The sequence below is a fragment of the Aethalodelphis obliquidens genome, unplaced genomic scaffold (assembly GCF_003676395.1).
Source record: "Aethalodelphis obliquidens isolate GAN/ISIS:26980383/991018 unplaced genomic scaffold, ASM367639v1 scaffold76, whole genome shotgun sequence".
NCBI classification, from domain to species: domain Eukaryota; kingdom Metazoa; phylum Chordata; class Mammalia; order Artiodactyla; family Delphinidae; genus Aethalodelphis; species Aethalodelphis obliquidens.
Window position 1 is genome coordinate 631,189 of NW_020838020.1, and position 23,747 is coordinate 654,935.

At 32.6% G+C, this 23,747-nt stretch overlaps 1 protein-coding gene across 2 annotated transcripts in view; it reads left to right on the top strand.

Annotated features, from left to right (window-relative positions):
- Positions 1-23,747, top strand: part of KLHL1 (kelch like family member 1) — a 379,998-nt gene that overhangs the window by 187,873 nt on the left and 168,378 nt on the right. For both annotated transcript variants that reach the window (XM_027092284.1, XM_027092285.1), the window contains one exon: positions 1,751-1,947. In XM_027092284.1, coding sequence (XP_026948085.1) covers positions 1,751-1,947 — 197 coding nt within the window. The remainder of the gene's footprint in view (positions 1-1,750; positions 1,948-23,747) is intronic.

The window sequence follows — 23,747 nt, forward strand, 5'->3', positions numbered from 1 at the left end:
AATAAAATCTTTAAATCATCTTATTTGAACATTTGGGGAAATTTGCATTATAGCAAATACTATTGTATCAATTTCATGAGTGTAAAGAATTACATTCATGAGTGGCTATGTAGGAGAAAGCTCTGTTCTTAGAGACACATTGAAGTATTCAGGGGTGAAATACAGGTTGATTAGAAGTACCATCAAATTATTCAGCAACTACGGTATAAACACACACACATATAGATAAATATAGCAAAATGTTAACACTTGGTGAAGTTAAGTGAAAGGTTTTTAACTGCTTATTGTATTATTCTTGCAAATTATTGTAAGTTTTAAAAAATCCAGAACAAAAACTTTGGTGTGGGAAACAATAAAGGCATTCTGTTTATGAGACTTTTCTTAATAAATATTCTGTCCTTGAAAGTTGAATTTTTGAAAGTAGACAACTTCTCTTACATGTCATAAAAATAAATGCTAATGATGGAAAAAGGAGATATCTAAGAAAAAATTACAGTAGCATCACAAAGTTAGAAAATATATTTCAGCTGGCAAGAATATCCTTCTAATTTAGATGACAACATATTAATAATAAAGGTTAATCAATTATTTTTCCCTATGGTTTTGCACTTGAGTTTCAAACTTAGACACTTGGGATTGCATTCAAGTACATACACAAGTATAAACTTGAGTTTATTTTGGGAGTATTATTAGTTTAAACATTGCATATTGCTGTTTGAAGCTCATAGCACTGGGCATGGATTCAGAGCTCAGGTTCCTTGCTCCCGTGTAGCCTCTATCCACGAGGGGTTTTTTCTGTCTTCAGTTAGCTGGTAGAAGAGCAAGAGTAGGGATGAAGCACACTCACATCATAAATGCCTCAGTGTGGTAGCAACACACATCCACTGACATGTGTCATGACAGTATGTGGCCTGACCCTGTGTTCAGGAAAAATGAGTGGAGATATTTCTAGTGAAGAGTACCCATCTGTGTCACAAAAATTAAGCTGAAATCAACCATTTCTGAGAATGTATGACCTAGAAAACCTCACCCAATAGTGATAGAAAATCTGAATGGAACTATACCTATTAAAGATGTGTTGAATTGCTAAATGAAATATAACCTAAATAGTTCAGCCTAGAAGTTTTCACAGATGAGATTTATAAACAGTCCAGGAATAGCTCCATTATTTAATAAGTTATTCCAATAGTTAGAAAAAAGGGGAAACACTAAAGAGCTTAATTTTTGAAGTTAACTGACCAAAAAGAAAGAAAAATTATAGGAAATTATAATCATAGGCACAATGAGTTAAATACAATATTAGCAACATACAACACAGGTATTTATAGACACATATACATATGTTCATTATCCATACATAGGTATTTCATATTCTTATACACATATATTGTCAGAAAATGTTAGTGCATCTTTGCTCTCCTAAGCTTGTAGTCATATGTTGTGAAATATTTCTATTTTTTTTCTTTCCTAATCCACAACCAAAGGAACAACCATAATTCCTGTTCAATAGGATACAGATATTTTAGTTGAAGCTGCATTTGTATGTACTACATGATTCTGAACATTACACAAACTAAGAAATGCAAGATGTTGAAAACAATTGCTGGCTTTTCATGAGTTATATTTATTTGGATTATCAATTTAGGTTCAGATCATTTCTAGAAGACTGGACTAATGTTTTGAGTAATAGAATGGTACATGTTATTTCATGTTTTGAACAGTTTCATAATTCTTTTCACTTAATGTTTAGGTTGCTTGGAATTAAAGGAAGAAACCATTGAAAACCTTCTTGCTGCAGCTTCCCTTCTTCAGCTTCCTCAAGTAGTAGAAGTGTGCTGCCATTTCCTCATGAAGCTCTTGCATCCATCTAACTGTTTAGGAATCCGAGCATTTGCAGATGCTCAAGGATGTATTGAATTAATGAAAGTGGCCCACAGCTACACAATGGTAAGGAAATTTAATTTTTAAATAAAAGAAACATAGCTGTATTATCAGAGGTTAAAATAATTACTGTTGTGTTAAAAATCTTTTTAAAGTTTAAAATTAGTTTTGCATCTTTGGCACATTTTTATCATGGGACACAATGTACCATATAATATTTAATAATCTCAAAGTAAAAAATGACATCACACAATGGACTTTATTATTGTTATAGTTTTATTTACATTTTATAGGCAATATAGATATAGATATTGATACTCGGGATGTTAAATAGTGCTTAAAAGATTTTTTTCTTAATTGCTCCTGGCATATCTATCTTTTTGCATCCACTTCCACAGCTGCCCTATTTTTTCCCTTTTCTTTCTAGTTAAGAGCTAGAAGTTTACGCCACAAAAGTTTTTCTTTTGAATTTTTCTAACAACCTCTCTGCCATGGACTGAGTTCTATCAACCAAAATTCAATGTTGAAGTCCTACTGCAAATGTGATGTTATTTGGAGATGGGGACTTTGGAGGTAATTAGGTTTAGGTGAAGTCATCATGGTTGGCCCCTCATGATGAGATTAGTGCCCTTATAAGAGGAGACACTGGAGAATCTGCTTCCTTTCTTCCACTACCATGTGAGGACACAGTGAGAAGATAGCCATCTGCCAGTTAAGAATAGAGCCTTCACCAGGGAACCCAATCAGCCTATACCTTAAATGTTGTACTTCTCAGCCTTCAGCACTATGAGAAATAAACTCCTGTTGTCTAAGCCACCCAGTCTATGGTATTTTGTTATGGCACTCCAGATATTTAATACACTTTTTATCATAGCATGATATGTTAGGTATAGATTTGCCTGTATGATTTGTGGAGAAAAAAAATCATATCTATACTGTATATTTAAAGTATTTATTGTTATAGTGAATATTGGATTTCAGAACTCCTGGGAACTAGTATACTAAGGGAAAATATTTAGATATATAAATCAACTGATCTACTTTTTTTTAAAATTTGACTTTCTGTACTATTTTCATAAAGAGTTTAAACTGATTGAATATCAGTCAGTTAATAGTCCTAAAATACTATAAGCCTATTTCGTATTTTTCTCTTTAATTTTTTGCTATATATACAAAGTATGTATATGTGTAGGTATTTTAACAGCTTTATAAGAGATATTAAAAGTCATTTGAATTTTAGACTTTAAGTATGTGTACTTCGTAGTGTGTTTCTTTTAATGTTATCTCCATTATAGAATTGAGTAATCAGTTACAACAATTTCACACCCATCATTTCATACCCTAGAAATAATCATTCTAAAATCATTTAATACAGTACCTGGAATGTAGCAATCTCTATATAAAATGTTAGCCATTTTTGCTATTGTTATTATTATTAACATTATTAATGATTTGATTTTTATTATTGAAACAACCAATTGTAAAGTATAGAAATTTCTCTTTTCACCTCAAGGGAAGAATTTATATGAAATAAATCTCATTAAGCTTTATAGTTGCTATTTATTTAAAAGTTCTTATTTTGAGCTTTAACACCTTTTCAAATTACTAAAGACAGTCAGCCATTTAAAAGTCTTCTCATTGTTATTCTTAGACAGAATCTCAATATTATTTTAATTTTCTTCTTTAATCTGTTAAGCAGATTAGTAAATTAAATGAAAATGTAGAAATAAAAGGAAGGAGATACATGCTTTGTAATTCTATTTTCAAATTCTTTTTTCAAAATATTCCATGACAGGGCACAGTACTACTACTGAAATTATATGAAGCGTATAAAATCAATGTAAACAAATACTTCATCAACCAAAATATCAAAGTCTAACTGCAGTCATTTAATTATGCACATTTCATTACTCTTAGGAGTTCCTGGCTTAGCTAAGCCAAAGAACAATATGCCTCCATATCCAGAGGGGTATTGGTTTCTTCTGGTCTAGTTCGAAATTATTAATTTAGTAATAAAAATGTTTTTCTTGCAGCTGCTTGGACTGATCTGCAATTTATCACACAATAGTAACGATATATTTTTAAACACATTAAAATTTATATTCTGTAGTAAAATATGTGTAAAACAGAAACATATAAGAGTTCTAGCTAAGACACTCAACATTCTAAATAACTATTTTAATTTATTTTTGAGACTATGAATTGATCACATGTTGTGTCATGTCTGTTGAAATTTAAAAAATTTCAAATTCTTTTGGAAACATGAAGCTCCAGTGTTCTCCCAATGTTCCTGGGTTACTATTTTAATGATGAAAATTTACTGACCAGTTGTCTTCCTAGATCGTTATTTTCTCTCAGTTCTAACACTTTACAGTGAGTGTTTGTATCTGGTATTATAATTTCTCACCACATATTTGCTTCTGATCTGTGTTTAATCCTGCATATCTCCTCATCTAATCTACTTAATTTGTGTTTTTTGAACAAATTTATTATGTTATTTTTTTCTTCTTCTTAACTACTTCAGTAACAAATCATCTCAGATTTCCTACTACCTCTGGTACTGAATTAATTTATTCATTGCATCTAAATATGCATTCTTTGCTTATTTCATAAGTAACATTCTTTTCTAATTTTCAATTTCCTTGTCAAAATATTTTAGATATGAACTTGATCTTCAACATCCAGATCTTAACTTGCTGTCTGTATGTCTTTGCTTTTTATATGTTTTGCTATGTTTTCTTTGGAAACTTCACTTATTTATTTGGCTTCAGCTATTGATTTTGTGTGATGATTCCAAAATTGATTCAGGGAAGGTGACCCTGCTTGGCAGTGGTTCATGTTCAAAATACTGGAAAATTCTGATTGCAAGCTCAATATTAGGCAGAAGTGTGAAATATATTCTAAAACCTTAATTTAAACTTTGGTTGTGTGAATATACAGATAGCAACAAAATAATTGAAGGAAATAGTTCTCTATTAGACAGAGTTCATTATGAGACCTGTTCTTAGTTCTGGACATCACATTTTAAAAATATTAGAGAGTGACAAACAGAAATAGATGAGAATAACAAGAATAATAAACATTTTATAACCATGTCATATGAAGAAAAGTTGAAACAAATTTGGTTCATGTGGCTGAATAATATCAGGGCATGAAAATAGGTATCTTCATGTATGTGATAGAATGAGCTTTCATTTAAAACAGTAGTGTTTAAGTGCTTTTTTATTCTGTTTTTCATTTTAGTAGTACAAACTTCTACTTCAGTCTTCTGATTTTTCTTTCTATGTTGGTTTATCTATTTCTACTGATCATCAGCCTTACTTCCTTCCAAGGTCAGCTTTACCTTTACAGGAGACTCCTGGATCTTCATTTTTTAAGAAATCCTCTCTCCATACAGTTCTGGTTTAGAGTTTGCCTTAAGAGGCATTCAGGTAAGGTATAGAAGGTGGAAGAGAAAAAGCCATTATTTCTCCACACGCAGATTCAGGCAGATATGTGGACAATGGAAACTTGAAGTAACTTCTAAGTGAGCCCTTAAAAGCAATTGGCTTCACTGCTGTAGACTGAGACAGTTGATGGAAGACTGTAGACAGTTGATGGAAGGTTCTTGAGGAACTCAGTGCCTTTGCATAGTACTTTTCAGAACGTTTCACATTGAACTGAAGGTTGAGATCATTAGCAGAAAGTTCCCTGACCTTCACTTCCACGGCCCTTTCAAAGACCATTTAGGTCTCAAATTCCCTATCCAAAATCTGTCTTACTTAGAACACAGAGTGGCTTGCTTTCCTAGTTCAACAATGTCTTAAACACATACCCACAAATAGCAGGTTTAAACTCCATATTTTGATAGGCATGTTTCTGCACACTTAACTTCTGAACAACTACCTGGGCATTTTTTCTAAAAATGCATTGAATTAATTTCACCTCTTCTAAATATGTGCTGTAAATTCCTTTGTACTTTACTCACAATAGTTCGCTTGTCTGGAATCTCTTGTATCTAATTCTAAATAACCCCTCAGTTTCCAGGTAAGTTCATCCATGCCTAAGAAATATTTAAAAATTTTCATGACATTCTCTCCTTCATTTAAATTCTTAGTTTTCCTTTCCTTAGGATTATATGATGTCACCATAAATTTTCTTATGCAATTAATTATCTTTTATGTCTTTATGGCTGGTCTTCACAACTATATTGCAACTTTTGTGACAGAGAACAATTCTTTCCACTGAGATTCAGTTTGTCCCAACAAATTATCAGCACCTGTAAATTATCAGCACCTATCAGAAATTAATATATTAATTAATTTCTTCAGTTCTCATAGATATTTAGAATTGTGATTCTCAGTACTCCTGAATTCAGTCATTCAACGAGACTCCCCATGGTCTTTTTCTAACTTTCTTTCCAATCATATTTCCTATCATTATTTTCCCTGTTCACACAATTCCAGCCACACTGATCTTCTTGCTGTTTTGTGACTATAACAAGCATAATATCACCAGATAACCTTTGTGCTGTTCTTTCTTCCTTCTGCCGGAAACACTCTTCTACCAAATATTTATATCCTTTCTCTGACTCATTCAGCTTTCTGCTCAAACGTCACTTCCACAGAGATCTCATATCTGAATATTCTACTGAAAGTGACCTGCCCTTCAAAACTCTCTATTTCCTCACACTGTTTTATATCCTGTAGAGTACTTTAACTCCCACCTTTATATCATATATTTGTTGTTAAGTGTTGTTATTACCTACTTCCACCATTAATGTGGTAGCATTTGTTTAACTTTCTATAACCTGGAAACCTAGACAGATGTCTGTACATAGCATTCATTGTTGAAGGGGGTAGTGATTGCTGATTGCTATGTACCAGGAGCTGTAGAAGGTGGCCTGGGGATACAATGGTGACCAAAATAGGCATAAGTTGCCCTTACAGTCAAGATGAATATGTTGGAGCAAAGAAATTATAACCATGAATGATAATTATATGTATGGTAAATACTACAAAGGAAAATTATAGGATGCTATAGGAGATTGAAACAGGGAAAGCCTCTTTAAATATGTGATGCAAAAACTGAGTTGTAAAGGATGAAGCAGATATTAGTCAAATGAAGACTTAAAGAATATTCATGACATAGGTAAGTGCATGTACCAATGATCTGAGGTGGGAAGGTGCTTTGTTCTGTTTAAGGAAATTCAAGTGTGATGGAATGGTGGGAAAGGCAAAGAAGAGGTGGAGACAATGACCTTGAGATTTTGGCAGAACAAAATTTTGCAGGGTTAAGGAGACTTTTTTATATATTTGTGTTTTTATTTTAAAATAATGGTATAACATTGAAAGTTTTTGAGCAAGTATGAGCCAAGATTTAATTTTGACTAATCACCAGATTGGCATTAGAAGAAATCAAGAAGAAAGAATAAGAATAATGTTAGTACTTCATTAGAGGTCTACATGGATATTTACACACACGTACTGGGTGAGTGAGAAAGAAAAAGAGAAAATGAGGTAGCTTTAGCTTCTGCCATTTTGTTTGATGTCAATGCTTAGCACTACTGGTGCTGGTGATGCACGAGTTAAGTATATAGTGTATATCAGGCATTGCTCTACATGTTAAACAAACTTTTGAAATTTAATCCTTTCACAACTCCTGCAAGGTATGTTATATCCATTCTAAAAATGGCAAAGCTAAGGCTTAGGAAGTTAAATAATCTACTCAGGAGTAATAGATTGAACATGCTAGAATGGGGATTTAAGCCTGGTACTATCTTACCACAAATTTCAAGCTCTATGTAATATGCTAATAAATTTACATTTTATCCAGGATATCAAATTAGATTTCTGATATCCAGGATATTGCAAAACATGGATTACTTGAGACAAATGGACACTATAAACCTGAAACATAGATGAGACCAAAGAATTCCGTGAATATTTTGCTCCTCAGTTTTTTCATTCCCCTGTTCACTTCACCTTCACTTTCTGCTCAGTGCTACCAGCATGACTTGGAACATTCCACAGTGTTTGTGCTAGAGGCAGAAGCAGTGGCAATAAGACTAATTAGAGTTTGCTATGTTCAATCAGTAGCTTTGAAAAGTAGGCATTTCTGAGCTGGAGAATAAAGCCTTCCAGACTCAGGATAAGAGCAGTGACCCTTCCAGAGTCCAGACTCTAAAATCTCCTGTACATGGTTTACTTGTCTTTCATAGCCCTTAAAGCAATGCCAGAGAAAATGGACAAACTTTATTTATGTGGTTTCTGTTTATGGTTTTGAAATACCTGACATTTCTCATGGTTTCTAGCCAGCAGCATGGTTTTTAAAAAATCTTTACCAATAACCCTTCTAATAAGCCATAAATTAGAGTTTGCTTTGGTAGAACAAATGAAATTTAAATGTCTTTGCTTTTCTACATTGTCAAAATAAAGTTCACTTCATCCATATTTTACTCAGGGCTACTATGTGATATATTAATACTAAAAATTGCTTTGAATATTCATTTTTTCCTTTCATTCATTACTTTGTGTTAGTCCTTTGAGTATCTCATATACATACATGGTGTGAGTAATGATTTTAAGTCAGTATATAAATGTGTCACATTGAAAATTAGCCAAATTTGATTTTCAGAATTTCTTTGTAAATTGATAAGAAATGAAGGTTCTGGGTGAGTACAATGAGTGGCTCGGAGGACAACTACCACCAATACTTAATCCTCACAAGCAGTAAGGAAGTATGTGGAGGCCTGTGTAGAAAGGAATTTCCTCTTGTCCTGTTTTTGTGTATGATTTTCTTTACTTGTTTTCTTGCTAAATTAGACTGACAACTCTTCAAAGGCAGTTTTCATTTGTGTTCTAACTCATAAATGGTAAAATTGTGAGTTTTTTGTGAATTGGTAAAATTCTAGTCTATTGTCTAAGATTGGAAGTTGATTTGAGTGGAGGAGTTTTTAAAAATTGGCAATTTAAAAATTGCCTTTAAATTGTTTAGTGTTGTACACAAAGAGGATATTCAGATTACACCAGATAAACTGATAGAGATGTATAATAAATAGTGATATTATAACAAGTAATTATTCACTCATGTAATTGCAGTTTGACTATATAGAACTTTGTAATTGTTAGGATTCTAGAAAATAACCACAATGAAATGTGCATTTATGACAGTTTTGAAGACTAATTAAGCATAATCACAGAGGATCCTATGAAAATTATAAGCTTTTTAAGGGATCATTTTAGGCACAGTCCATTTCTTCTATTCAGATGCTCTTCAAATATGTTTCCATTTTAGGCTTTCATATTCAAATCAAAGACAGTCTATTTTAAGAAATGTATCCTTCTGCTTTGTTGTTGTTGATAATGGTGAAGAAGATAATATTCATCTACTTGAAAAACATTCCATTCGTTGTAAGAATTCTTTCATTTTCATACTTTAATTTTATTTTTATTCCTTCTACTGAGCTACTTCTAAAAAACAAAGATTCAGCACACAGATTTATTATAAAGTCACACCACACACACACACGTACACAAAATCTACTATTAAAATTATTAAAAAGTATTAGTTATTTTTTATTGTAGCAGATTTAAATTTTTATAGAGTTGTTATATGTCTTGAATTGATTCTGCAGCAACAATATAACTAACAAAATTCCAAGAAGGAACAATAGTGTTAAAAAATATCCTATAAACCCACATCTAAAGGATTTTCATAGTAACTCATAAGTGTTCCTTAGCGTTTATTTCAATCATTTAATGTAAAGAATTTCCTTCTGTGATAAATAATATTTCTACTTCACCACCAGGGAAGTCCCAATATTTCTACTTTATTAAAATAGTTCAAAAAGGGCTTCCTAGGTGATGTCAGAAGAAGGAAAACCCAGAAATTTTTGGCTACAGTGTCTTTTCATTTTGTAAATCACAGTTCTTCAACAATGAAATCAATAATTTGCTTTTGTTCTGATTTTTTAGACGCCTGTGAAAAAGTCTGATTTTGTATGTATATGAAAGTGTCACTTTATTACAAAAATTTGCACATCATGAACTAATCTTATAAAGTATTTATACTTATTTGCTGAGGTAATGAATCACATAACATGGAACTAATTTTTTTTTTATGTTTCCCTTTTCAATTTTTCTCTCAGTGTCATTTCTGTTAAGGACTATACTTGTGCTTAAAGATCTTAAATAGTATTTTTTTAAAAGAGGAATAAAAGGAAGAGGGATCGATTACTGTTCACAAGAAATATGCTAAAATCAATCCTTGCCTAAGGGGAAGCCCAGTCTGCCCTTTGTACACAGGGCTGTATAGAGACGTGGCAGATCATTTCCTTAAAAAAAAAATATTTTCAGAAACGTATTGTACAACTAAACACAATTCAAGGGAAAAATAACTTCTAATAGAGTATCAGATGTTCCTCCCAGATCCCAAGTTACTCTAATGTATTAAATTTTCTGCACAGAGCTAGACTGCATGTTCCATAAGTTCCACAAACTTCATCTTACTTGTTCACTGTTATACTCTTAGTTCTTAGGATAGCACCTTACTCATTGTAGACACATGATAAATGATATTTGAAAGAAAGAGTAAATGAATAGTTTTATACATTAATAATTTGAAATACTGTCAAAAATTTACCAACTTAAATGAAATTGTTTGAATATTAATAATTTAAAGTGATGTATATTATCTCTATTCTGTGATAATTAAAAATATTTATATGGTGCCTAAACTTACTTTTCATACCTCTTTATTAAAATGTATGTACAAATAAATAAATACATACAGGATGTACCATGATCTTTAGGGTTCATTAGCTTTTTTTATCAGCTATTTCAAAACTGTTTAACAGGTAACATTATTCCACCTACTGTGTATGTATATTTTTAAATTAAGTTTTCACTGGACCTATTTCATATTCAAGGTCTATATTTAATATTTTTAGTATTTCTAATAAAAGCTATTCATATTTAAATTTCATTTTCATTGAAGGTCACTACGCTATCCAGGAATAAATATTAAACCTGGTGGTTTAACAGAAAAGGCACATACTACAAAGAATTAATAGTGGGCCAAATGTATCCTATTGTTGTATATAATTTCAGATTATATAAAATAACACATCATCATTAAAAATTTCTGGATAATAGCACATTATTGACCGGAGATGTATTAATACTTCTTTTGTTACCCAAACATTATTGACTGGAGACGTATCAATACGTTTTTAGAGAGTGATACAATTAACATCACCTTGTGAAGTTGTTAGAGCTTAAAATTGATCAAGCGTTCATTATACAACTTATGATCGTCATTATCATTCACATTTTGCTTCGTTAGGTTTTTGTTCCAATCTTATGTGTATTGTAAATGTAAGAGTTTCAAAAATGACGCGTTGTGAAATTTTGAGTGAAGAAGAATTTTTCAGTGAATTTTATGCAGATACTCTCTCTGATTGTCCAAGCAACATATATACTAGTGTCTCAGAAGATGATAGTTCTTCAGAATATAGTTCTGATTCAGACGATGTTAATATTAGACCAACAAAAAGACAAAAATACTTAGTGATTGATTCTGATAGGGAAAGTGAAAATGAAACTCATGGTGCTGGAGAATGTTCTTTTGCTTCTATAGAAGAGTGGATTCAAGACAACATTTCACAAAAATTAGAAGAATGTACAGGTGTGTCAGGTGTAACTATTGAATGTAATGACCCACAAAGTATTAGTGAAATAACAGAATTAATATTTTTGGCTGGCCAAAATAAAAATCGCCAGCCACAGGCATTAGTTTCTGGAAAAATCCCCTGGTCAATAATGATATTGTAAGCAGAAATTGGCAAAGGTTTGATAAACGAAATTCAGATCCTGATCTAAGTAAATTCAATAAATGGTATACTTAGGTGGTGGACTTTATTCCAATAAGTATTTATAATTATTCTTATTGTATTTTTTTATATAAGACAATCTTTACTTGAACAACATAAAAATATATTTTAGTTTTGTTAGAGCTATATCATTTATAATTAGTAAAAGACTTTCTGGAAAACAGCGAAGATTAAACATATTTTAAACAAAATGGACTATTTCATCAATAATAAATCTAAGTAGATTTATTTAAGACTGATATTATTCAAGCCAGATATACTACTCTAAGCATTTATTAAAGAAAATTTTCATGTTAATTGGTTCTACGGTTAAAAGAACATGAAGAGATTTGCAAATATATGGATAGAGATGGAATTCAGTTTCTTCTCCAGTTCTATTTGAAAGGAGAATAACCTAATTATCAATTTATTAAATAGTGTTTCTATTGTTACTTCTGGTATATGGATAAGAATAAATAAAGATAACCAAGTGATGAAGAGACAGGATAACAGGAAATGTAGAAAAAGTACATTCTTTTCAAAAAAATGTATTGCAGTTGAACTAGAAGAAAATTGATGAAGTTAAAATTAGAGTTTATTATATGTAGTCACTGATTAAGACATATATGCATACATTTACATATACAAGTAGACATCTTTATCAGCATTGACTGCATGTATTAATCAGAAGAAAGACTGTATTTTAAGTAGCAAACTCTGTAATAACCCTAGTTTACGTGGTTTCAAAAATTGACATTTTCCACGTATGTGTACTTGTATTATGTTCATCATTATCATATTAACTTTTATATCATAAAAATTTACAAATTTGACACAGAACTAGAAAAAGCATAAAGAAAATATAGAAAACATTTAGGATATCATCTTCGTTAGTTAGGTTTGCCTTGTCATATGCGCTAACAGATGTCATTTGAGGATGCAATAATGTACTTTCTTTTTCTTTGGACTAAGAATGTGGCAAGTTGTATATTCTTAGCTTTTCAGAAAGATTATAGCAAAAGATGTCATTAAATATAAAAAATTTGAAAATTGCAAGTGTTGTCAAAGACTCTAAAGCTTGGTTCGTAGGTGGCCAACGATGTGGTATACATTTGAACAGCTTGCTTCAATAGGTGAAAAGTCTTTAGTGATTTGTGATGGTTTAGTTGTCGGTAGATTGAAACATCACTTGGCATAAGAAAGAACATTATTTTACTAGAGCATTTAGAATAAAATATGGACAGTTTGATGAACTCACTTGAAATTCATCATAGTAAATTGACACTTTTTTTTTTTACTTTTAAAATCATAAAATGCCCTGCCTTATTTCATTTCAAGAAGGCAGAAATATGAGTAATGTATTCCAGCTTAGTACAAATAAAACTTGGCAATAACCATAACTTAAGCTAAACAACACCAAAATCTGTAAGCTTCCAATAGTAAATTCATCCTTTGGGGGCCAAGGCCATAGAGATGGGAATCAATGAAGCTTCAGGTTCCAGGCCAAAATAAAAGAAATTTTCTGAAAGATCAACAGATGAAAAACTTACTAACTCCAAGATTCAGTTTGGGTGAACAGTATAATATAGGTTAACCATCAACTCTTCATTCAATGGTATTCCTCTATATCAAAGATTAGTAGAATATAGATGTATCCTATTGGCCAAAAAACCAAAAACCGCTATAGTAATCTAGAGTTCCTTTTATTTACTTTAAAAAGCCAATATAACATATCAGAATTAGATTATGAAACATACATAATTCTCTGCAAATATTAGTTTCTGTTGTTTTAACTCAAAGCTACGACTAAGATTTTGTAAAAATAAGATATTATATATATTATATTCTTAACATTAACCATTGTAACCTAAAATTTTAATTAATAATGTCTTACAATGTGTGACATTCCTTGAAGTTTATTTTTTAAACTATTTGTGAAAGGATAGATTGAGATGTCAGGAACAAAGTGGTCAAATTCTTGGCACGGACACTGTGGAAGTAACTCCAACCAGGTGGATAAACTAGATATTTTCTCAAGCCCTTCTTTAAAACATGACCTGAAAGTCTAGGCTGCTTTAATTTTGGCCAACAATCCCATACTTTTAACTAGCTTCAAAATTTTCTGTGATCACTTGATTGCTGACAATTGAGACATTTGAGAGTTTCAATACCTCTAGGGCAAAAAAAGAAGGTAAAGTACGGAAAAAATTGCATTGAAACTTATAAGACTTAGTTTAAACTATGTTTAATGAAACTGTGTGTCTTTGAACAATTCACTGGAGAGCTCTCTCATTCACTGTAAAATGATAAAGTTTGTTTGAGACCATACTGATCCCTTGTAGTCTTTTGCAGCCTTATGATTTTCCAGATACCTTGTCAAATCTGAAATTCCATGAAATGTAAATGAATTTCTAGATAATATAGATAAGTGCCATTTTTTTATTTTTATTTTTTTGCGGTACACGGGCCTCTCACTGTTGTGGCCTCTCCCGTTGCGGAGCACAGGCTCCGGACGCGCAGGCTCAGCGGCCATGGCTCACGGGCCTAGCCGCTCCGCGGCATGTGGGATCCTCCCAGACCGGGGCACGAACCTGTGTCCCCTGAATTGGCAGGCGGGCCCTCAACCACTGCGCCACCAGGGAAGCCCCGATAAGTGCCATTTTTATCATTAAGTATTTAAACCTTAATGTATCTACAAGTAGAACATTATCTGATAATAGTATGGGATTAGTAAATGATTGTGGAAGAATGAAAAAATATTTTACTTTCTTGTTTCCAAATGTTTTATGTTTTATACAAAGAGCATTATTAATATATGATTCACCTACCAAATGATTCACCAATTTTAAGTGTGAATTCAATTCAATACTTTCTTGTATATTCCCAGAATTGTGTATCCATCACCAGAATCAGTTTTAGAACATCTCCATCCCTTCAAAAAGAAACTCCATGCCTATTAACAGTCATTTTCCAACCCCCATGCCAAACTTCCGAGTCTTAAGCAGCCAATAATCTACTTTCTGTCTATATTGATTTTCAAGTTATGGACATTTCATAGGAATTAATTTAAACAATACATTGTCTTTTAAGAGTGGCTTCCTTCACTTCGTATAATGTTTTCAAGAATTGTTTATGTTATAGCACATGCCAGTACTTCATTTATTTTTGTTGCCAAATAGTATTGAATTGTATGGATCTACCTCATTTTACTTATCCATTCAACAGTATATGGAAATTTTGGTTGTTTACACATTAAGACCATTATCAATAATACTGCTATGAACATTCAAATACAAGTTTCTGTGTGGACATAATATTTTTATTTCTTTTGGGTTTGTAAGGAATGAAATGGTTATATGATAATTCTACGTTAGAGATTCTGAGATCCTGCCAGATTGTTTTTCAGATTAGCTGTACCATTTCACATTCCCTACAGGAGTGTGTAAGGGTTCCATTTTTCTATATCCTTGCCAATGATTTTTTATTAACTTTCTTATTGACTCTAGCCATGCTAGTGAGAAATGATGTCTTGTGGTTTTGATTTGCATTTCCATAATGCCTAATGAAATTGAGAATATTTTCATGTACTTCTTGAATATTTGTATATCTTCTTTGGAGAAACATCTGTTCAGCTCTTTTGCCCATTTTTAATTGCTATTTTTCTTTTTCTTTTTGAATTGTAAAAGTTTTTTTATGTACTCTAGATACAGGTCCCTTATCAACTATAGGATTTGCAAATATTTACTACCATTCTGTGGGTTGTCTTTTCAATTTCTTAATGGTATTCTTTGAGGACAAAAGTTTTTCATTTTGACAATGTCCAGCTTATCTATTTTTTTCTTTTGTTGTTTGTGATCTTTTATCATCTTTTTAGCCAAATACAGCATAATTATTAGTCTCTTGATGGCAGTATATATATATATAATATATAATATTTTAATACACACATATGTATACAAGATTTTTAACATGATGCATTCAATAAAATTAGACATTTTCTTTAATTATATGCTTAATTTATATTTATAGTATTCAACATCTTCAGCTATTAATCTACCATGGAGAAAGGAAGTATTAAAACAATTTCTGAAATGCCAAGGACCGAACACAGAATAATGCTAGCTAAAAGTTCTTGAGGACACTCCCTGGATTTGGCATAAATGGTTTTACATATTAGCACAACATCCCTGTGAAATAAGTAAAATTATTGTTCTTATTTTACAGATGAGAAAACCAAGACACAACAAGATTAAATGTCTTGCCCAAAGTCACCCAGCTAATGAATTGTAGACCTTGAATTTTGAATCTAGAAAACAAGTATGAACCGCTTTGTATCACTGCTCTAGATTATACTTATAAGACTATGGTCATAATATTACTTTATTGAAAAAATGTATTATCCAAAACTGAAGGTAACTTTTCAAAAGTTATTTTTTAAAAAAGAAATGGAGAAAGCAGATATTTGGGCCTTAGTTTAAGGATAAATAATATGGAAAGATGCAATAAACGTCAAATATGAACCAAATATGTGAAGTGCAAGGCTAATGAAAAGCATTATTATATTTTTATCAACACACCTAAGTTTATTTCTAAACTTGGAAGAATAGGTGTCCCTTCTACTATTCAAGACTAATTCTTCCACTTGTCTTTTTAATCTCAACCATCCTCTAGCATTATGATTATTTTTTCTATTAAATGTCTTTTGCCTAAATTGTCATGTCTTTCTTTGTATTGTCACATTCTAACCAACATGTTATTCTCTCTCTTCACTTCTCTATCTCCATCCACTCTACAGCACACTTTTCAGGTCACTGTAATGATTAACAATGAGAAAAGGCTGAAAGGAGATGGCTCAGCTTAGTTGTCTGGGAAGCCTTTTAATAGTGACATGAAGATCAAGTTTTCTTGTAGATTAACTTCCAAAGGATTTGGGGGTAATCAAGAATTAAGTAATATTTGTTTATTCTCTACCCACTTGCTCCACATTCTTCCTCCCACCATGCACTCACAACTTAAGACATACTGTTTAATGAAGAACAGGCAGTCCACAAAGTAAGCCCAAAAAGAAATTGAGTAAGCTTGTTTGATCTGAGTCTCAGCTGATATCTTCATTCAAAAATATTCTACCTGGAGGGAGAAAGACAAGCCTGTGCAGAGTCCAAAACAAAACCTTTGCTGCATGTCACCAATACTAAACAATTTCATAGTGGTAGAATTCCTTTTGATCTAAACTGAAAAAATGAGAGCTCTCAAATTTTTCAATAGGCATAAAGAGGGGAGTAGGCTGCAGAATGATGTTGAAGTTTAGGGCACAGTAAATCCCCCAGGCCTTCATATTCTGGAATAAAATATAGAAGCAATGATTCCCTGAGGGTCAAAGGACAACTTGACTGCTCTTAGGGGATTAGGAAATAAGCTTCCCAAATATTATAATAATATGTCCATATCCAGAAAAGGATTGCCTAATTTCCAACACTACTAAATTTGTTATTGAGATTTATTTTATATTTGCATTTTTTGGGGTCATTACTTTTGCTTATTACTACTATACAAGATGGGAAAGTGACAAAAGTGACTTATAAATAATTAGGTATACATTTTGAAAAAGTTAAAACATGGCTTTAACATAGACAAAATAAAAACCATGACTCTGACAAATATATACTGAGCAAATGACAAAAAATATATTTATCTCATGAATGAGAACATAAGCAGGATGGTAAAATTAGTTTAAGGATGACAAAATCACTAAGAAAAAGAACACTGAAATAAATTTGCAGTGTTAAAGACAAACCTGATTAATGTCACACAAGGCAATAAAATGTTAAGCATTAAGGTTTATCTTTTCCGTAAGGCAGAAATAACTTGGTCTATCATTACTCTTCAAGTTAATATGTAATTTCACAGAGTTTAAGCCCTAATCAACTTAGAAATGGTAAGTCAAATGAAGGTATATTCTCCTAGTAAATTAAATAATTCTTCAATGGTGACTATTATACAATGTTCTGATATGACATTAAAATGATATACAGACATACATGAAACTTATTTTACAAGTGAAGCATAATATTCCTTAGCAATATAGAAAACAGAAAAGAAGTGCAAGGAATTAAAATTTCTTCACAATTTCACCAAAATAATATTAACAATCAGATGACTATAAGCTAGACAATGTTCTAAGTATATAACATATATTAACTATTTTAATCCTAACAATGCTATAAGATAGGTAGTATCTTTACAAAGAAACTGAGGCAAAGAAAATTTCATTAACTCACTGTACCTCACTCAGTGAGTGATGGAGCCAGAATTCAAATTAGGGAGGTTAGTTTCAAAGTCTGTAATTTTAACTATTGCACTGTACTGTCTCTCACTAACACCCTTCCCTATATCTTGATTCTTCCTCAACTGTTTTAGTGCCATATGAGTGTCTTCCTTTCCATCAGCAACTCCTAAGATCACCTCAAAGAGTAGTATAATAGTAATAATAATTCTGATTGGCATTTTAAAAAATAATAAAATGTAAATAAGAGCATCTCAAGCATGTAATTTTTGATTGACCTCAAATAGACACTTAAAATTTCTCTACAATCACAACATCAGTACAAGAAATCTAGCACCTGTCCAAATCAGATCACCATCCCCACAATGTGGGATTTCTTGAACCCCCATTGCAGTATGGCTTCCTCAAAATCCTTTCTACCTGTTGTTCCCTCAGTGGTCAACACTGTCCTTTGAGAACAGCAAGCATGTTGTGTTTAAGACATGTGCTCTTTATAACATATTTACCACATATGTACATATCCCAAAAATTTACATTATTTATTTTGCTTGTTCTTTTTTGTGTGAGAATAGTAATTATAATTGACATTTTCTAAAAGAAAAGCCATATGTAATAGTACATATTGGGGTAACAATTTAACTTGTCTTTTCTTTTTTTTTTTTTTGGCTTTTTACTCAAAGCATAAAGCAGAGATAATACTTTATACCAGGTTAACATGCAACTTAAAAAAAAAAAGGTAATATACATATTAAACATGGAAATTCACCAGTAAAATCATGTTTGTCATTCTTGAGCCTTATAAGAATTGTAATACATCATAGTTTACAGTGGAGGTAAAAAAGCATTTTATTATTTACCTTTCTTAAGTTAGGTGGTTAATTTTCTTAAGTCTAAATCTGATTAAATCTGTTCCCAGCTAGATTCCTTAGTGGTTTCCCGCAAACTACATTAAGTATAAACTATTAGCATACAGTGTTTTTATAATCTGGTATCTAACTAGCCTCTCCCAAACTTTTTTATTATTCTTTCATGTAACTTTGTTCTTATATCTATTGCAGAACTTATTACATTTTGTGTGTATTGTTTATTCCTAATTTCCATTAGACATTAATTTTAAAAAACTAGAGTCTATTGGTCTACTTCACCTAAAACTTAACGTTGTTTTGATTAAATGATTGAACAAATGAATGAATAATAGAGTGAAAACATGAATGAAGGAAAAGGGGAAATAAAATTCCCACCCAATATTGAGGAAAGGAGAGCATGGGGACAAGGTTAGGATTTGAAAGCTTGTCTTCAAATTGAGTTTGAAATGACCAAGTTTCAACAAATAGGGAGGAAAGAAATTTAAGACAGATTTGTCACATGGATTTGGAACATTGTAAAATAGTTTCAGAAATAATTATAAACCTGGATTTGTTAAACTATGCCAACTCTCAGTCCATATGCAGCAGCATTTATCTCACTTGAAACACCTAAGACATTGAAGTGCACGACTGAGATTAGCTGACTAGAAGTGCATTATTGCTCTCTCTTTGAAGGACAGGGATTACATCTGTATCAATAGAAACACGTATTACAAATCGTCTTGCAGACAACACAGGTGACTTATCTTGCTAGGTACCTTACATTATCAGATTTCTAGTAAGATGTTTGATAAGGTTTCTTTTTACTGAAGAAAGAGGTTTTTAGTTTCTTCCAAAGAAAATGTTATTGCAATTGCAACCCTGTTTTAGTTGTTTATTGGCTAGATTTTCTTATGGAAAAGAAATATATGTCCCTTTTTATTTGGTCAGTAAGATCATTTACATTTTAACATACAGAAGCTTTCTAGTTATCTGCCAAGTTGGTGCTGAAACAGCATTAGTCATTAATTGTTATGCAGAAATAGACTTTATGAATATGCTAAAATGAGATAGGGGTTAACACTTATGACTTTTTATATATTTGTATTTTTAGTGTTTCTGTTAATTTCCTGTACAACCTTTACTTTATGAGTGCATAGAGAGGAGAATTAATATTTGTGAGGTGTTTTATGTCCAAGATAATATGTGAACAAACAAGTGTTTGCTGACCTCTCTCTTTTTCTCTTAAGAACATTTGAGAATGAAAAATTTAAATGAACAAGAATCTTTTACATTTATTGTTACCTTTTTTCTGTGACTAATTTTAGTATGAAAAGACATATCTGTATACATCTCCATAATATAAAGAGCTCAAGGTTGTCATAAATTTATGTAAAATCTAATATTTTTAAGGACATGTCCAGACAAGCACAAATAAATACCCAAGAAAGCCCATTTGTGTCTTACTATATTATTCATCAATTTAGACATCTTTTTATCAATCCAATGATTTTTTTAATCTAATTTTTACCCTCTTTTACCTTCTGATATGTGTGAAGCACAAATAAATACCCAAGAAAGCCCATTTGTGTCTTACTATATTATTCATCAATTTAGACACCTTTTTATCAATCCAATGATATTTTTAGTCTAATTTTTACCCTCTTTTACCTTCTGATATGTGTGAAATAACATTGTATGTAGGGTTCTACATGGTGACATTGATTTAGAAATGTCACTTTTATTATAATCGTTTCATAGGTACTGCCTATCTGTTAAAAATAACACTGTGAACTACAAATGGACTAATGCTTTATAACTTTTAACATTTATTTAACTTTTCTAATTCTCTTTTAAAATGATGTTAACCTAGGAATCACATATTGTCTTCTAAAATTGGGCAGGTGACAATCTCACATATATTTTAAATGAATGGGAATTCTGATAAAGATGGTAAGCACTGTTTTCACAGCATCTTTTATGAAACTTCGAAATGAATGGAAAAAGAATAGAAATAAAGAAGAAAATGTATCTACTTTTGAGTTAGAGTATTGTAACTCAATAATGTAAATTGTGAAGGATGAAAGCTGCCAAATAAGTAAATTTAGGCCAAATGTAAAAGGGAAACACCAATTTGACATATATCTTCTTTCATTTGTATCATGATACAAGCAGGGGAATTATGTCAGAAGGTAGATTATACTTTGAAGACATGAAAGGACATTGCTGGATCATAAGAGAAATGAGGATACTCCATTTATGCTCTATCAGCTAAACTGGAATAATGGAAGAAGCACAGCTGAAAGATACATACTCAACTTCTTTTTTAGCCAATTATAACCTAAACATGAGGATGAGGCAGGGCCAAATAGAGAACAGAAAGTCAAATAGACTGAGTAGATTGTCTTGGGTGCTGCACGGTGATGGTTGCTTCAGGCTGCCCTGGCTTCTCACCCAGACACTGGGCAAGGTTGAAGTCTCAGGATACTCTCCTTAACTTACTACTAGACCTCACTGCAGGGCTGATCTTGCCTATGTGGTAGGGGATTCCATCTGTTTCTAGAACAAAATCTGTGGCATTAACATACCCAGCATGCATTTTTCTACCACCTGCCTTATGTTTCTTTTCCACTCAAGAAAGTTTGCAGCCAAACAACAACAAAAAGAAAAAACAAAACAAACAAACACGCATAAAAAGCACAAATTAACCATCTAAGCAACAAGTTTAAACTCTATGGAAAAAATTCACACTATGTCAGGTGGAAAAGACCATCCAGTTTCGGAAAATTTACAGCATCTGTCCTGGGCACCTATGAGTCCCAGATACACATGTTTCCATTTAATAGTAGCCATCAAACTCATCATCATAATCTTTAACAATTAGCATATATTCTACAGATAAATTGAGGAAATACATATTGCATGTAAAATATGTAGATGCTTTGAAAGAATACCCTACTTATTATAGGAAAGGGAATATAATTTCTAGAGCGATTCTCATTGAACAAAACATTTAAAGTAAAATAGCCAGCCCTCAAATAGTTGCTACTCCTGAGTCAAAATGCCAAATTAGTCCATGATGGTGTAAGACAAGCTTGTTCATGTCTTCAGATTTCATATTTCACACACATGCTACTATGACTTGTAAGCTGTATTTCCAAAAATTCATAAGAGGTACAAAATATTGTTGAAATTGTGAAAAGTTTATATGTTTGCAGGACATATGAGAAATCGTGTCTGAATAAATAGCTGGAAAAGTAGGACATAATCAACTGTGAAGGGACTATTATCATAATAAATTATTTGGATTTTTTTTCTATAATTGAATGGGAATCTTGAAAAGCTTTTAGGTAGGAGAATGCCACAAACAGTGTTTTACAAAGATGATGGAGAGGAGAATATAGTTAATTGATTAAAGAAAGGACACACCAGAAACCAGGAGAACTGCTATAGGCCATTGTAATAATCTCCTTTATGAGATGGCTGCACCTAGACTCAGAAAGGAGAAGGATTTGGGAAAGGTTACAGAGGCAAAAATCACCCGATGAAGATTGAAAACTAAATCCCATTGAGCCTGACCTTTAAGAGCATTGTACTATTGTGGTTGACTTTAAACTATATTACGTTTGTGGTTTGATGAAGCATGGCCGGTTATCAAAAACATCTGCAATTGGCTCACATAAACTGACTCTATGAGATATCATTTCATGAAGTTCTAGCAAAGAAAAGGAGGTAAACAAGGGTGGGAGAGAAATCATCCACTTTGTTTCTTTCTCATACAACATTCAATTTCATGACCAGGCAAAAATAAACAGTGCATTTCTAAAAATACATGGATACAAGATAAAATGTAAGTGGCATTTCTGGAGAAAATGTTTAAAGCTTTTAATTAAAAAAAATACTCTTAATAATATAAGCCATATTTACAAATTATTTTTTAAAAATAAGTCAGCAAATTAAAAAACATGGCAAAGCCATATTGAAAAACAAAACTGAATAAAGCGACAGATCTGGAGCACATTCTTGGCACACCTTCCCTTCCTAAGGCACACCCTCCCTTCTCACCTGAGGCAGAGGGCTCCTCTATGTCCCCAGAGTTTCCCAGGGGAAACCCAACCCAGCCCCACACCCTTCCCAGGCCCTCAAGGTGCCCTGCATGCGGGTACTGATGGACTCAGAGAGTCCTCCACCCTTGCACCTGGAGAAGCACATTGGTTTCCTTACCCTTCAGCAGTACTAAGCCCAGTCGGGGGACCTGGCTGAAAAAGTGGCTGTGTAAGAAACACCAGGATTTTCCCAGATTTGGAGGGCAACTTGGCGAGAGGGGAAGGGGAGATCTCAAAATCATGAAGAAGATAAAGAGCAACATGAAGGTTAGTAAGGTTTTCATCTGAACCAGACCTTGGATGGGGTATGAAAACTGTGTGATCCGGAAGTGCAGTGGGGTGAAGAAGCACCTGAGCTCCAGGTTGTAAGGTGCGTTATCCCCATGCTGGAGTAGCTGCTGGTCTTAGGGGACCTGATCTCTGATGACAAGAACACTGAGGCCAAGAGGCCCCACACTTGGGGCACATCTTGTTCACCTGCTGCCGCAATCAGCACCTGGTCCTGTCACCTACAAGGATAAGGCTGCTTCCTTGGAGACATAACTGGAGGGAGATTATACAGCAAGTGGATAACCTCATAACAGCACTGAAAGGGCTTGGAGTTCCTCCAGGAACAAGCCAGTGGGCAGCCACAGTGAATAGTAGCTGAAGGAAAGGAGGGCAGGAAGACAGGAGATCCTAGCAGACTCAGTGACTTAGCACTGTGGAACAGGGAGATATGATATCCCTGTGCTTTCCCAGACCCAGCCATCTATTAGTTCCCAAGATGGTGGCACCTGGTG